We start from the raw sequence: 16925 nt of genomic DNA on the forward strand, positions 1-16925 counted from the left end.
ATTATGGTAGGGGCACCGGAGGAGCCAAATGGGCTGTTTGCACCAGAGAATGAGGGAAGGCTGTTTCAGATGGGTGACCAGGGAAGACACCAGCAGCCATATGCAGGCAGGAGCCAGCCAGGCAAAGTGGTCGTGGGGAGGATCTTCCATGGCTAAGGGAAGCGTGTGTGAGAACCCCGCACAAGGGAGAAGCTCTCGAGCTCAGGTGGCTGGAAGCATTGAGTGAGGAGTCCTGGGAGGTGAGCTTGTGGAGGTGGACAGGACTGGGCATGGGGCCTGGTGGCACAGAAACAACTATGGATCGCACTCTCCCTGTGAATGGCACTCAGGGACTGTGGAGACCCAGGGGGAGCGACCAGGGGGCAATGACACCTGAGGACAACAGATCCTGTACTCTGGTGGGCATCCAGAGTCTACACAGTGACCCTGGAAATAGCCTGCCTCCCTCCTCAGGCTGTCAGCGTATCTCCCCCGGGGGCTGTGGCAAAGACCTGCAGGACGCCCCTGTGGTGGGGTGGGACAGGGGTTTTGCCAGACTCTGGCCTGCAGTCTGCCATCTGTTCCTCCCCACTCTTTGCTCCCCCTGCCAGGCCACCTCCTCCCCTCCCTTCCTGTCCATGAACCTGACCTAGGATGTCAGGGACCAAGGGCAGGTCCACCATCTGCTGGGAGCCCTACAATCCCTATCCTATCTCTGGGTCTCGGCTGTGATTGGTCCCCTGTCCTGGGCAGCCCTGCCTGGCTTGGCCCTCCAGTGGCATGTGTCTCTGGCTGGCTGCCCTCCAAAATCTTTTTGGTGCTATCTTCTGGATGCCTGCTGTCCTCCTCCTCCGCTGGTCCCCATGGTCCCTCACAGGTACTCTGAAGGAGCTCACAGACAACCAGACCCCCGTCCCTCAGATGAAAAGGGGCTTAATGCCCTCCACTGGTTTCCCACAGTTTAGAGAAAGGTACTGACCACCTGGATGGCAAGAAATGAAGGACATCCCTCACCCTTCACCTAGTGCTGCCTACCCAGTAAATGTTCTTTGGTGGGTGATTATACATGAGTGAATGAATGAATGGTTATGTGTATGATGCATTTGGAAACATGATGGAGGCTTCATTCTTTCCCAAGTGGACAGAACCCTGGCTGGGAAGTCTGCTGGGAAGCCCAGTCTGATGTCCTCATCTGGTCTCCGGCCAATGCCACCGCCTAGACCCCTCTGGTCTCTGTCCTTCCCACAGAAAGACACATACCTGTGAGGATCCCAGAGAGGAGGTGTGGGGAGCAGGGCTGCTCAGAGGCCCAGAGAGATCTGGACATTTCCATATTTACATTAAAAAATAAAGAAACGCCAAAACCGGGTTTCAGAAACTGTAGTGTATTTTAAATGTTTACATTTAACAAATGAACACTGTTAACACACACACACAAATATAATCGTGCCATTGACAGGGTAATTACAGTGTTTATAAAAGAAAAACCTTGGTTCATGGCAGGCTCCAGGCAGTGTGGTCCAGAAAGGGGACCCAAGTTTGGAATTGGATGATGGACGGCTTTAAGGAAAATGTGCCTGTCTCATTTGGAGAGAGCGAAAAAGTGAAACCTTAGGGCCCTTTGGGCGTGTGCGGTCCAGCTACCCATTCTGTCCGGCCTCTCATGATGAGTCCCGATGTTGGAAGGTCCCCCTGACTCATAGCAGTGGCCCCAGCCCCACTGTCCTCACGTCTACACTGGCTTGAAGAGCCAGAGCTCCTCCCCCTGCTGCAGGGCCGCCAGGGGCCGAGGACAGAGAGGCTCTGTCAGGCTGTGACCACACGGGCCAGGCCCTTGGCCAGTCAGGAGCAGCACAGTCCTCAGGGTAGGAGCTGGGGCTCCCCTCCTGACCGGGGGCGGTGCAGAAGACAGGTGGGGGGACCCCGGCAGCCGGGACAGTTCGGAGGCTGGCCTGGCCCGTCGCGAACCCTGGGTTTCCCCATGGTTCCTGTGGGTGCTGTTGGCCGCGGGGCCTCTCATTGTGTGTCAGCATGACAGAGGGCCGGTCCAGGAAGCAGGTTCAGAGACTGTCCTTCATAGTTTTTTTTAGAAAGAATTGTGTTTAACAATAAGGAAGTGGTGAGATCAAGTGGAAACAGCCTCCGTTCTCCCCCTTACCAGCTCGGCCTCCTTGACGAGTTACATCATTTCCTCTGGGTCAGTTGCCTGTTTTGTAAATGGTCGCAGCACTGTACTTGGGCTCCTGAGAAGACTGAGCGCAGGCGTGCGTTTGGCCAGATGGTACTACACCATCCTGACAGACCACACCTCCACGCATCAATTTGTGGCCATCAGTGTTGTTTCTACTTTGGGACTATTACGAATAATGCTGTGAAGGCTCGTGTACAGGTTTTTGTGTGGTCATAGGTTTTCCGTTCTCTTGGGTACACACCCACCAGTGGAATTGCTGGGCCATCGAACAGCCAGACTGTTGTCCACAGTGGCTGCGCCATGTCCCATTTTCCCTAGCAGCGTCTGGGGATTCCAGTTCCTCCACATCCTCGCCAGCACCTATTATCTGACTTTTCGATGAAAGCCATCCTCGTGGGTACGACGTGGCATCTCCTTGTGGTTCTGATTTGCATTTTCCTAATGACGTTCAAGTATCTTTCATGTTCTTCTGAGCCATTTGTCTTTCTTGGAGAAATGTCTACTCAGCTCCTTTGCCTGTTCATAAATTAGGTTGTCTTTTTGCTACTGAGTTGCAAATGGTCTAGAAACAAGCCCCTTATCAGATCTATGATTTGCACGTATCTTCTCCCATTTCTGTGGGTTGTATTTTCACTTTCCTAATAATGTCCTTTGAAGCACACATTTTGTAAATTTTGATGAAGTCCAGTGCACCTGTTGTTCTGTCCTGATTGCTGTGCTTTCAGTTGTTTTTCTTCTTGATTTAATATTTTGAATATAGAAACACTTACCTGATGCTCCAGTGCAAAGGTATGCTCATCTCAAAAATGAATAAACGTTAAGAAAAAAAATATTTTTAAAGTATGCTCAGATCAGCCTCACATCCATTCCCCCACCATCAGTAGCCATTAAAATGAATTTCCAGTTTATCATTTGTGTTTTTATTTTTTGCAAAAATAAAAGAATATAAAACTGTTCATATTTCCTCTTCCATCTCTTCCCCCATTTGTCTTTCTCTTGCTAAGTAAATCCTGGAAATGGCACCCTACTGTGCGTTGAACTTCCTTGCCGTGTTTCGGGGCCACAGTGGTCCCTGATGGGGGGAGGGGCACGTGCATCGAATGAAAGGCTCAGCTAGCTGGTTCCCCACTGAGGGTCACTTGGGTTGTTTCCAGTCTTTGCCTGTAACAACCCATGGGGCAACGAATCATGTCCTTGTGTGTTTGTGGAGGTGTATCTTTAGGACAGACTCCTAACAGTAAGCCCGCTGGGTCAAACTTTGAGACAGGTAGTTCTGTTGGATACTCCATAGGGGCCTTGCCGTTTATGTCCCACCAGCATTGAATGGGAGTGCCGTTTTCCCACAGATTCGCAGAATGTAATGCCAAGCTTTACATTATTTGTAAATTTACATAATGTAAATTATGTATTTACATTACATATTTTTGGGGATTTTTGTCCATCGGATAGGTGAGAAAACGTTCTGTGTAGTTTAAAAAAAAAAAGTCAACTTTATTAAGGTGTATAATTTGTGTACAATAAAATACATCCACTTAAAGTGCATGGTTTGGTGAGTTCTGACAGGCCATCTACTTTCTGTCTCCATAAATTAGTTTGGCCACGTCGAGAATTTTAGATACATGGGTCCGTATGGTATATATGGATCTTTTGTGCCAGGCTTCTTTGACTCCACATAATGACTCTGAGATGCATACGCGTCGCTTGCGTGCATTTGTAGTTTGTTCCTTTGAGGGTGAGTAGTACCCACTGTATGGATGTACCTCTGTTTGTTTCTCTGTTTGCCTGGCAAGAGTCATCTGGGTTGATTCCAGTTGTGCTGTGAACATACTTGCAGCAGTCTTTTTGTGGACACGTGTTCTCGTGCCTTTGGGGTACATAGGAGTGGAGTGGCTGCATCGTGTGGATGTTTCACTGTACAAGTCACCAGACCTTGCTCCCAAGTGGTTTTGCCAGTTTCTGCCCCTGCCCGCAGCTGTGCGAGACTTCCTGTTGCTCCACAGCCTGACACAATTTTGTTGTTACCGGCCTAGTTTCATTTTGGCGGTTCTAGAAGGTACAGTGTGGTGCCTCTTTCTGGTTTGCATTTCCCTGAGGACTAAGGATGCTGAGCACCTCTTCAGGTTCTTACTGGCCATTATATTTCCTTCATTGTGAAGTGTCTATTCACATCTTTTGCCCATAAGAACAAAACAAAACAAACAAAAAAAACAGGTTATCTGTCTACTATTGAGCAGTAGGAGTTCTTTATATATTCTGGTTACAAGTCCTTTTTATATACACTATGGATATTTTTCTTTCTAGTGGAATAAAGATGAGAAGTTTTGATTTTTGTGAAGACTCAATATTCTTTCTGGTTAGCATTTTTTGTATCCTATGAAATTTTAGCATTTCTCTTATTCTGAGCAGTTGAACCCCTTTTCTTATGTTTAAAAGCTATTTTCCATTTTTTCTGTGACCTGCCAATGTCCTTGGTTTGTTTAAGAAAGAATCAATTTAGGGGCGCCTGGGTGGCCCAGTCAGTTAAGCATCGACTTGGGCTCAGGTCATGATCTTGCAGTTCGTGAGTTTGACCCCTGCCTCAGGTTCTGTGCTGACATCTCAGAGCCTGGAGCCTGCTTCAAATTCGATATGTCCCTCTCTTTCTGCCCCTCCCCCACTCTCACTCTGTCTCTCTCAAAAATGAATAATAAAAACATTTTTTTTTCAACGTTTATTTATTTTGGGGACAGAGAGAGACAGAGCATGAACAGACAAGGGGCAGAGAGAGAGGGAGGCACAGATTCGGAAACAGGCTCCAGGCTCTGAGCCATCAGCCCAGAGCCCGACGCGGGGCTCGAACTCACGGACCGCGAGATCGTGACCTGGCTGAAGTCGGACGCTTAACCGACTGCGCCACCCAGGCGCCCCAATAAAAACATTTTTTAAAAAGGGGCGCCTGAGTGGCTCAGTCGGGCCAACTTCAGCTCAGGTCATTGTCTCAAGGTTCATGGGTTCGAGGTCTCACATAGAGCTTTGTGCTGAGAGCTCAGAGCCCAGAGCCTGCTTCGGATTCTGTGTCTCCCGCTCTTTCTGCTCCTCCCCCACTCAAGCTCTGTCTCTCTCAAAAATGAATAACGTTAAAAAAAAATAATAAGTTTATTGGTCTTTCTCATCTTGATTATTTTTATTTTTTTTTTAATGTTTTATTTTTGAGACAGAGAGCATGAGCAGGGGAGGGGCAGTGAGAGAGGGAGACACAGAAACTGAAGCAGGCTCCAGGCTCTCAGCTGTCAGTACAGAGCCTGACGTGAGGATTGAACCCACAGACCACAAGATCATGACCCGAGCTGAAGTCAGTCACTTAACCAACCAAGCCACCCAGGCGTCCCTTCTCTTCTTGATTTTTAAGAGCTATCTGTATTTTAGGGAGATTAGCCCTTTATGCATTGTTTTCTCCCACTTGGTTGTCTTTTCAACTTTGCATATAGTGATTTTTCTATGTATAATTGCACACGTGTGTTTTCACATAATCCAGTGTATCTGTTTTATTGCTTAAAGATTTTAAGCTATAGGCTCCCCACTCCCAGGTTATAAAGGAGCTTACCCACATGTACCTCTAGTATTTGTATGATTTTGCTGTTGTATATTTAGACCTGTCCCATTTGGAGTAGATTCTGGTATACAATGAGACATGGAATCAGTTTTATCTTTTTTTTAAGTTTATATATTTTGAGGTGGGGGCAGGGGGAGAGGCAGAGAGAGAATCCTAAGCAGGCTCCACACCGTCAGTGCAGAATCATGAGATCATGACCTGAGCCGCAACCAAGAGTCAGATGCTTAACCGACTGAGTCACCCAGGCGCCCCAGTTTTATCTTTTTGCAAATGACTGTCTGGTTGTCCCCATATCCTCTATTAAAAAGTCCATCTTTTGGTAGTGATTTGAGATCATATTCCCCAGACCTTTATCATTAAGATACTAAATTTCCATATGTACTTGGACATACTGTTCTGTTGTTTCTGGACTCATTTTGTTCCATTGGCCCATCTGTCTGTTCCCATGGTGATGTAACCTTCTCTAAATTGGAGACTTTATGACATGTTTGAACATACAGAACCTCCTCGTTGCTTGTCTTTGCCAAGGTTTTCCTAGATACTCTTGCTTATTTGTTTTTCCTCATAAACCTTAGAACCAGCTTGTCTAGCTCCAGAAAAGATACTTGTTGATTTTTTAAAATTGAAAGTGTGGTAAATCTATGAACTTGGGTGAAGTTGACATGTTTATTGCTGTTGAATCGCCCTGTGCACAAACAAGGAACATTTCCCCCATTCGTTTCAGTTTCCTTTCCATAAGACTCTCGGGAGGACCCCTGCAGGACTGTGTGGGAGGGCTTTCTCAATGTGGATGTCAGACATTTCGTGTAGGTTCATTCCGAGTTGGATCCCTTGCATCGCTTATAATGGGCTCTTCTCTCTCACTCTTTGCCAACTGGATACTGTTTGCATATATGGAGGCTAGAATTTGTTGTTGGTAATTTTATACCTTGCCCTCTTACTGAACACTTTATTGTCTTTATTCATATTAGCTTTTATTTTCTTGGGTTTTCTAGGTATACTTGAATATCATCTGCAAAAAGGAGATCATATATCTCTTCCTTAGAGTATGTGTATTTTTATTTTTTTATGTTTATTTTGAGACAGAGAGACATGGAGAGAGAGAATCCCAAACTCTGTGCTGACAGCACAGAGCCCAACACGGGGCTCGAACCCACAAACCATATCATGACCTGAGCTGAAATCAAGAGTCGGGAGCTTAACCGACTGAGCCACCCAGGCGCCCCTGAATGTTGTTAAAGCTTTGCATTATATATTGCCAGATCTCTTCTGTTAAAAAATATGGTACCAATTTATGTTCCTTCTGGAAGTGTTTTGCCACTCCCTTGCCAGCACTGAGTATCAACACATTTTAAATCTTTGCCAGTTTAATACAACCTTCATTCATCCTGAAGAGGACATCCACAGGGCCCCTTCTACACCTACAGGTGCTCTGAGGGAGGCTGAGGACACAGTGGGGAACAGACTGATCCCGGCGCCCCCACTCTCAAGTCCTTATTCTAGAGTGAGAGGACGCTGTCGTTTGTTTTTCCCTCCCCAGCTTTACCGAGCAGTGACTGACACAAATTGTATAAATTTAGGTTTTACAAAGTGGTGATTTCATATACATTATGAAATGATTGCCACTATTAAGTTAACTACCATAGCCATCACCTCACATGGTTATTGTGGTGTGTGTGTGTGTGTGTGTGTGTGTGTGTCGAGAACACTTAAGATCTATTCCCTCGGCCAGTTTCAAGTAGATAGTATTTTTCGCTGTAGTTGCCGTGCTCTGTATGCGGGACCTCCAGAACCTACTCCTCTTATAACGCAAAGTTTGTACCCTTTGCCCCACATCTCATTTCCCCCCAGCCCCTGGCAACCAACCTTCTGCTCTCTGGTTCTCTGAGTTCAGCTTTTTTGGATTCCACCCAGAAGTGAGATCGTAATGGGTTGTGGAGCCTGAAGTTTCTAGAAGCTTACAGTTAAGCTTTCCTGAGCCCAGAGGATGGGAAAAGGACTGGCTACCCTAGTGGAGAAACCCTCTTCAGGCCCAGGGAACTCCTGGAAAATCCCCCAGCAGTTATGTAAAACCCATTACCCCCCGCCCCCCCTCTGGGGAGTCCTGGCATCATAAGCCCTCTGGACGCCTCACTTGATGCCCTGCACCACCTGGGTGCTCCAGGAGCTGGAGCCAGAGCCTGCACCTCTCCTGCCCCTCCCCCCCCCCCCAACGGTGTGCAAAGGCAGGGCTGGGTGCTGAGGACCCTTCCCCATAGCTGAGATGCAACCAAACGGGTGATAAAGTGGATGGAAGCTCCCTGGAGCTCCTGCTTTCCTGTAAAGACCTACCCTGGGCCTGGCCCCCCAGTGTCCTATGAGAAACCCCATCTATTCACAGAGGGCACTGCCTGTTGACATAGAACTCCTGGGCCCTGGTTAGCATCCCACCTCTGGCAGGCTACAGCCCACAGGCCACGGCCCCTTCCTCTGTGCGGCCTGCCCTGGGCAGCCCCGGTTGTTCACATACTTCTTCCCACACGCCTATGCTCCCACCTCCACACCTTGCTGTCTGTGTAATCCAGGGCAAGCCATCTTACCTCCCTGAATGTGTTTCCATCCACACCTCCCAGGCTATTGTGAGGAGTGGAGGAGGGAGTATTTGCACCAGGTCTATGCAGCTGTAGCACAGGAAGGGGCTCTACAAACATGTTTATTGAATGACTGAGTGAAAAGAATGGATGAACCTCACCAGCGAACCCTCTGGTGGCTGGTTTCCCAGTCAGGGGGTCTGAACCAGAGGATTATCACAAACGTGGGCTCCTAAGTGCACCCTTGGTTCGAGATGCAGCCACCCCCGGCCCCCACCACCACCAAATCCCATCAAGGGCCCAGGCCCCAGAGTCTATTTCAAGTCGTACTGTGGATCTGCTGGGTGGGGAGCTGGACCCAGAGAAAGGCAGGGCCTGCCTGGCCTCATTCAGGTGGCCGGACCCCAGACCGAGCTTCTCCCCACCCGTCCCTGCTCCTGCCGGCATCCGGATCTTGGCTTGCACATCCCATCTTGGTATCTCAGGACAGTAGGGTGTATGTAGAAAGGGGGATGGGTGTGAGAGGCACAGCCACCACCAGCGCTCGGCCCAGGCAACTGGGACCTCAGGATAAAGGAAATTTCCTTCTCTGTGTATTTATTTTCCACATCCTTGACTTTGAAAGCCAAGCTGGTGTTGATATTTACCTTGGCCGGGCCTCCCCATCTCCCTGGGCCAGCCTCGTGTAAACATGATGTTCCTTCTCAGCTCTGCTAGGGTTGAGGTGGCCTTTTGCAACCAATTCTAGGAATTTTGAAAGTCTGAGGCATAAGTTCAGGGACCAGCCCCCCCAGGGATCCCAGGGTGTGAGGAGCCCTGGGGGGGCCTCCGTGCTGGCCTCGGGCTCCCTCCCAGGGATTCCTGCAGATAGCTGCAGCAAAATAGACCTCTGGGGGACAGCTAGACGGGCCTCCAGGCCTGCTCCCTCGTCTCACAGCAGCATGGCTGAGGAAGCCCCGCTGTCCCCATGAAGGTTGGCTCCAGAAGTTTGGGGTTCACCAGAGACACACAAGGAGGGACAGAGGGAGGATCTGCTGTCTCCCCTGGGGCTGGTGGGCAGAGAGCTTACTCACAAGGGACAGACAGCTCGTCAGTGCTTGTCCACGTGTGCCATCTGTAGTGCATTTGGCACCTGGACCGCAGCTGACATGCCGCCTAAGAGTGGGAACCTGCCACGGTGGGAAGTGTGTGCACAGGCAGGCTGGTCCCCCTCAGAGCAAGCGCACGAGCCAGAGATCCTGCGTTCAGTGAGGGCAGACAGCGCACAGCGAGGCAGTTGGAGAGGATGATTTGGGATGGTGGTCGGTGCTGCAGAAACGAGGCAGTGGGGCCGGTCGGGGCAGGGATGGCTGCTGTGCGGTGGACGGTGGAGGTGAGGGGTGTTCACGCTCCCCGTTCAAATCTCAGCACCCCCACCCCCAGGCTAGCCACTGGTTCACTCACTCAGCAGTGAGGCCTCAGGTAAATGACCTCCCTTCTCTGGGATTTGCTCTTACTATACAAGAAATAGGGTGTCTGTCCTTAGTGCCAAGGGTGTCTTGAGGCACGCAGTGAGTCATCTGCAGGTAGGAGCCATCATTCTTCTTGTCATCACCCAGCGCAGGTTTGAGGCCACATCAGCGGGCACCACCGGCCGGCTGAACACTGAACGTCTCCCCTTCTCTACACAGATCTGGGACATGAGCGACGACGAGACGGTCTGATGCGGCCCACCCTCGTGTGGCTGGCTTCTCCCTGGCTGCCTGTGGAGGACTTCTCTGTTGCCTGAATGCGACTGCCACCTCCAGGATAGGTGACTCTGGGCCCTGTGCCCCTCCCATCTTTCTGGTCCCCTCCTCTGCATACCTTGAGGACCAGGGCCCCCTCTCCACTGCCCAGGAGCTTCTGGGGTTCTCCATTTCTCCTGATTCATGATCCCGCCAGTTCTGAGCTAAATAATAACCTTGGCTTTGGCATTGCCACTGATCTTGGACTTGGTTCCCTCCACGAGTTCTTTTTTCTTCTTCTTCTTCTGGTCAAGTGTTTGATAGTGAAAACTCCCAGGATCCTTCCTACCTTGGCCCCGGCTGGGGCAGCAATGAGGACAGGGAAGAAGTCAGCCCTACACACAGCCAATGGGGAAATGAGAAACCAGCTCCTTCCGGCAGCCACTGTGGGGGCAGCACCAGGGTCCCTGGGCCACGATGCAAACCCGAGAGGGGCCTATGGGCACCAGCGAGGGCTGATGTGCCTGTGAGGTCTGTCAGCCTGGTCTGCTGGAGAGGGAGGGCAGGAGAGCTGACCTCCATGTGGAACAGAAGGGCCCACACTCGTCCCAGTGAACCCAGAACTCCACTATGGACAGATGGCGACCCAGACAGCTCCTCCGCTGCTTGGCCGGTCCTCATGTGTGGGCAGAGCATCTGTCAGTCCCTGCTCAAGGGAGGAAAGAAGTTGCCACTGCCGCCTGGGCAGGTGCCCCTCCTGCCTCGGAGAGGATGCCTCAGCACCCAAGCCCACTCTCCTGCAGCCAAGTGAGGGGGGCGCCTGCCCCACCCAGGGGTGCCCTCTACTGTCTCAGGCCCAGGACCCAGGCTAGAGTGGAGTCTGAGGCTGGCTCTTACAAGAGTGGGGATTCTGCAGGCCAGGTTGTCAGCGGTGTTCTGGCCCCTGTGGGATCTGTTGGTGCAGGGCCATTGAGCCCTCCCCGGGGCCCGCGGGTCACACACACAGCCTGTGGTTTAAGAGCACTTTATTATTGTTCTTAAGGCTACTTTTAAGTACAAAAAAAAAGATGGCCTGCCAAACCTTTTTTTTTTCTTCCAGGAAAACAGGCCACAGAGAATGGTATATTACAGATTTACAAACATGGAGAGAACGGTCAGAACTCACTGCAACAGCATGGCTCTGTGAAGAACTCACTGTGCTCCTCCCGAGGCCAGGGAGTGTGTCCTTTCCCAGTGAAATGTTTGGTTTTCTGCTTCCCCACTTGCCGGTGCCCCTCCAGGGTACCGCCTATCCCAGATAGGCCAGCGCCCCAGGGCCGTTCCTCCCAAAGCAACGGCCTCGCTTGGGGACAGACTAGATGGCTGTCCCAGGAGCCTGCTCTTCACAGAGCCCACCGGCAGTGGGGTTGTTTTCCTGTGAACGCTCAGTAGCCTGTAGCAATAACAAACTAGTGGCTATTAAGGCAGATGCAGTGTTCTCATAGAATAACTGTGTTCCTGCACTTTTACAGACAAAATCTACGACAAAAAAAAAAAAAAAAAAAAGATCAACTTTTTTTTCCAAACCAAAAAAAAAATGATTACAATAGGAAAGGGGAAAATTAAATAGCTACATATCATTAACAAATTAATTGTTCTTCAAAAAATACCTACAAATTTCTCTGTACATTCTTTACGCACAGCGTAATGATGGTCTTAAAGTTACCTATATAAAAAAAGTGTTCTCACTGATTTCTTCCTACAGAAAATATAGGGGCCTGAACGCGAAAGCCTGGAAGCCCAGTAAGTGGGAGTGAAATGTGTGCAGGGGCAAGAGGAGAAGGGCTTTTCTTTCGCCTTTTGAAAGACCTGCGGCCACCCTGTGACCACAGCAAGAGCCAATCCGCTGACCTTTTTTTCCCAGTGACCATTTTCAAAATTAACCAGCTAACTTGTATTTTTCTTACACTGAAAACCAGCCTGGAGGGCTCCCTCGAGTCCACGGTGCCTCACGGTGGGGGGGGGGGGGGCCGGGGGGAGGCAGTCACGCCTGGCCTGTGTCACCAGGGCAGGTGTCTTCTTAAGCCCTCTGGTGGGTGAGGCTGGAATGTCGCACGGTGGAGGGGTGGGGGGATAGAAATGTCTGTTTAACACAAAAAAGAGGAGCAGCTGTTGAACATCCACAGCTGTGTCCGTCATGCTTTCTTCTTTGCCTAATTTCTAGTTAGTAGCTATTACTATAGCAAACAATAATAAATGCAGTAATAACTGTATAAAGTCAGAGGAATGTATACTGCCTTGGCCCCAGCGTACGAGGAAGCACACAAAATACCATATCACAGATTGTCAGTAATCTGCTGTTCAGCCAAAAGGGTTGAAAGGGAACAGTTTCTGCATGGAGGGAAGTTGGAAGACACAAATCCCAACTCCCCTGGGCACTAGTAATAAGCAGACAGGGATGCAAAAAATAAATGTCAGCCGGCAGCAAAAACTCCAGCATCCTGCACCGCGGCTGACCAACGACTCGACTGCCCGTCTCCAGGGCCGGGCGGCCCCGCGCTGCTCAGGAGTAGTGTGACGACCAAACACAAATCTCAGAGTACAACTGTACCAGCAGTAAGTATATCTAGGACTGTAACTGACAAAAATAAACTAATTCTGAAAAGAAGCTAGTAAGTATTAAGGTTCTTGTTTACTATCTATACAATTAATAGAAACCAGCTATTTTTCTCCATTAAAACATGCATCACGTTGAAAGCACTATAGAATCGTCCAACCTCAGCTCTAGTCTAACAAACTGCAGTGTTTAGGAAAGGTAAAAATGCCCGTGATTGGTAGAGTCTGCAGTCCAGTTGCGAGCACCTGAAATCTAGAGAGAAAGACCTATAACCTGTATGAGACTTCCCCTTCCAAAGCTGTTTTGTCTAAATTAAAACAAAACAAAACAACAAAAAAAACAACAAAAAAAACACAAATGGTCAGAAATGTCATCCTTAAACCCTTTGTTTTTCAGCAGTTTGCCCTCAGAGTACTAGCATCTCACATAAAGTTGTCAGGCAGGCAACTTTAGCCCTCCTCCAATAGTGCAAATCAGACGCGACAGTTCTCTGTTCTCTTCAAGTAGACGCGTGCGCGCGCACGCACGCGCGGGCCGGACCAAACACGCAATGGAAGCTAAGCCACACACACCCTGGTCTCGAGAAGCAAATAAAAAGCACAAAGCATTTGAGTCACCAACGTCATGGCCTGTGACTGAGAAAGCGTGCGCCGTGGAGTCCTGGCCCCCGTCAGGGCAGCGGACCTGCATCAGAGGTCTCTTTGGTAACTGAGGCAGGAAGGTAGGACGCTACATCGGATGCTCCACGTGCAGCTCCTGCTCTCGTGTAGGAGGGCCCCCAGGTACGAATACCAAGCAAGTACAAAACAGAACAAAAATCCCAACGACATGGTTTTTGCGAATAAACCATCCCTTCCCTACCCTTCCCCCTACCCCACCCCCCCACAAATTTTTTTTTTTTCTGTGTTTTAAGCACTGACTGTTCAAAGCTCAGGCAAACCATGCAGATTGACATCTTGTTCAAGGGTGGTGTGCTCCCTTCACGAGACCACGGAGGGAGAGTGACTGTGGCTGACCATGTGCGCCGAGGGGCTGGAGGGCTGGCCCCTGCGCGAGGCTGACTCAGGGCTGCTGGATGCGCCGTCCTTGGCCGCCTTGATCTGAAGCCACGTATCACCCAGGGCTTTGGCAAAGTGGTCGTCCACGGAGCCTGTGATGGACACCGAGTTGGGCGCCGGCTCGGGCTCCTTGTAGTTCTTGCCCAGGCTCCTGCGGAAGTGCTCCTCCACCACGGGGTCACAGGTGGTGGTGGCTGTTGGGGGGTAGGACAGCAGTCGGTCAGGGCTCTGGGGACAGAGGGCCCGTCTCCACCCGCCCTAGCTGGGCATTTGGGCAGGTCGCTTCTCTGAACACGGCAACGTGCCACCCTGGACTAGGTGTGAGTTCAGAGAGAGAGTGCGTGGTCTTAAGTAATTGTAGATCTTGTCCCACTACAGTGGGATCCTGGAGGTTTCTTCCCTCTGTCCCACTCAAGCCAGACACAATGCTGGGTGCCTGTGGGCTCAAAAACAACCCACACTTTTTCGACCTCTATAAAACAAGCTCCAGGGGTTAGTTGTTCCGTCCACGGCATGATGCCGAACTGCAAACACTCCACTTGAATCCTACCCAACGAGGAAGCCCAAGCCCCCGCCCCACACACAGGGTGACTTACAGCTCGGGGCCCTCCGGTAGCTGGCTGGCCCGGCCGCCACGCAGCCGCTGTGCGCGATGGGGCAGTGCGAGAGGTTACAGTTGCGGGTGCTGGCCGAAGCGCACGTGATCACCGAAGGCCGGTTCTGGGGAGAAGAGGAGGCTGGGGTCAGCTGCGGTTTCGGCAGGCCGACAGGGAGCGGCGTCGCTTGCTCGCCCCAGCCGGGACCCCAGTCCTTCCACACGCGGCGCAGCTGCGAGGGAGGACGCGTCTCCATGTCCCTCCGCCACCGTGGACGGGCACCCATCCTGCCTGCAGGAAACGCAGCTACTCCGCGCAAGGCCCTCATCAGCACCCTCCCCTCCTCTGCCGTGAGCGTGTCCAGAAGCCCTTCCTGATGAGAGACAAAGTGAAGCCCAGCCCGTCTGCTGCCTCTGACTTCAAAACTGAAGAGAACCTGCTAAACCACAGCAAATTCACAGTGAGTGGGGCCTCAGTGGGTATGTGAGAAGCCTTCACAGCCCTTCCAGTCAAGTCCCCAGAGCAGCCCAGTCCCTGCCTCTCTCACGGTGTACCCTGTACCCCTCAGGGTGCTCTAAGCCATCCCAGGACCCTTCCGACATACTCCCGGTTTCTGCTTAAGCTAGAGACAGCTCCAGTCGGTTTCTACTATGACCACACAAATCACGATGGAGGCAGAAATACAGGATGTATCCCACCCCTCACCCCCTCTGCTCTGCCGACACTCTCCCCTGCCCCAAGAACATCAATGCTGTCTGCCTGGTAAACTCTGCTCATCCTTTAAAACCCCATTCACCTATCCTCTCTGTGAAGACTTTTATGGCCACCTGCACATTCAGCAAGTCAATCACCCCTTCTAAGTGCACCCAGAAGACACCGGCACCTGGCTCCTCTAGCCCAGGCACACTTGACAGCAAGGACCAGGAAGCGTTTCTGGATCCCCAGACCTTGGCCTGGTATCCAGGACAGAGAAGGTCTGTGAATTAAATAGCTGCCTAAGGTTCCAGCCAGGAAAGACCTCTCCTGACGGTGCAGAAGACAAGATGGAGAAGGATGTGCCCTGAATTGCAAGACAACTGGAAGACAGCTGGTTGAAGGGCCACCCAGAGGGCCCAGGGGGGGAGGGCAATGTCAATGTGAGGGGGATCAGGGCTCGTCCACCCCTGGCCTTCCCTTTAAAGATTTCAACCAGTAGCCAGGATAAAGATACAAAAAGCTTGCACAGCAAACCTTCCCATGATGGGAAATGAACAGGAGTGAAAAACACGTTCTGTGATAAAGATCTGGACCTACAAGGATGAGCCAGGACGTGCTTGGATCTAACATGAAATTACTCACATCCAAGATGGGGGAAGATGTGGCTTAGCAGCAGCACATTAAGGAAAAGTAGGGAGTTTCATTTATTAGCTCAACACATCAGCAATGGGGATGGAGTGAGTGCGACCCATCCCGGTATGGGCAAAAATGGCGCCATGAGAACAAGGCCGAGAGGCCAAGTAGACCTGCGGTGAATGCCAGCCCTCCACTCATTAGGCAGTAGCCGCACCCCTCTAGCCTCCATTTCTCCACGTGTGAGAAAGGAAGAGGAGCAGCTGCAAAGGGGTTGGAGGACCACCTGAGGTGAGGGGTTCGGGGCCAAGCCCGTGGTGACAGGGGAGTCCTGCCCTTCAGGGGCTGGTCATGCTTCCCATGGAGGACAGCCTGCAGCTTGAAGCCCACCTTCCGAAGGGTCTTTTTAATGCTGAGCCCGTGTTCTCCCCACCTCCTGACCTCCATCCATGAGGCAGGACTAAGACAGCCGTGGCCAAAGTGACCTTGCCCCGTAGGCCAAGCTGGAAATCTGACCCAGGCACGGGGCCAGCTACTAAGCGAGACTCAGTAGGAGACTGAGATTGGTCTCAGGAGCCATGGGATGGCTGTGCCAAGCTGGCTAGGTGGGTGAGCAGCAGAGATCCAGGCTGGCGCAGAGCCAGGGGAGGGAGAGCCTGGCTTCCTCACCAGCTCTCCCAGGCAAGGGCCAGCCCTTCCTTCCTGATAACTGCTGTACCAATGACCCTGGGCTCCAGGAGACGGCCCGGGGTCCTCCCAATAAAACTCCCTTCCTTTTGTGCTTACGTCAGCTCAGGCTGGTTTTTGTTCCTTGGAACTAGAGTCCTGACTGACGCAATGTCGCAAAGTGGGGACATGTTTTGGAGAGGTGGTCACAGAAGGCAAAGAAATGTAAAGCATCCTAGAATGAATTTAGAGAAGCTTGGAATAAAGCTAGAAGAATAAAGTCAACGTGCAGCCTTTATTTCAGCCACTCCCGGACAGAATATGGCCGCCTAGCAGGGGCCAGCAACACAGAACCACCGATGAACAAGGGGATGCTGTGAAGACATTCTAACTTCAGTCCTGGCAGCAGGTCATCTCTAGGGCACCTCCCGAGATGGAGGGAACACGGTGGCTGTGCACATGGACAGCAGGGGGCAGCCTCACCTCCTCTCCCCCCTCCCCCCAACCCACCTGGCAGAGGGCTCCCAGGACAGGCCACACCACCACCCTCCTGTTCCGAGCTCAGGCCCATCTCCCCGACTCTGGCCGAATGCACGCTGTGCTTCAGCGCCACACACCCACCTGGAACAGACTGTGAGCTCA

The 16925-nt window shown here is 51.2% G+C and overlaps 2 protein-coding genes across 8 annotated transcripts in view; one reads left to right on the forward strand and one right to left on the reverse strand.

Moving 5' to 3' along the window:
* ATG7 (autophagy related 7) overlaps positions 1-10304 on the forward strand; it is a 247781-nt gene extending 237477 nt beyond the window's left edge. For all 5 annotated transcript variants that reach the window (XM_047835874.1, XM_047835908.1, XM_047835882.1 and 2 more), the window contains one exon: positions 10003-10304. In XM_047835874.1, the coding sequence (XP_047691830.1) occupies positions 10003-10035 (33 nt within the window). In that variant the 3' untranslated portion in view covers positions 10036-10304. The remainder of the gene's footprint in view (positions 1-10002) is intronic.
* A 744-nt stretch (positions 10305-11048) lies between these two features.
* VGLL4 (vestigial like family member 4) overlaps positions 11049-16925 on the reverse strand; it is a 167607-nt gene continuing 161730 nt past the window's right edge. For all 3 annotated transcript variants that reach the window (XM_047835946.1, XM_047835939.1, XM_047835931.1), the window contains 2 exons: positions 14289-14412; positions 11049-13886 (listed from right to left, as the gene is read on the reverse strand). In XM_047835946.1, the coding sequence (XP_047691902.1) occupies positions 13615-13886; positions 14289-14412 (396 nt within the window). In that variant the 3' untranslated portion in view covers positions 11049-13614. The remainder of the gene's footprint in view (positions 13887-14288; positions 14413-16925) is intronic.

The sequence above is a fragment of the Prionailurus viverrinus genome, chromosome A2 (assembly GCF_022837055.1).
Source record: "Prionailurus viverrinus isolate Anna chromosome A2, UM_Priviv_1.0, whole genome shotgun sequence".
Lineage (NCBI taxonomy): Eukaryota > Metazoa > Chordata > Mammalia > Carnivora > Felidae > Prionailurus > Prionailurus viverrinus.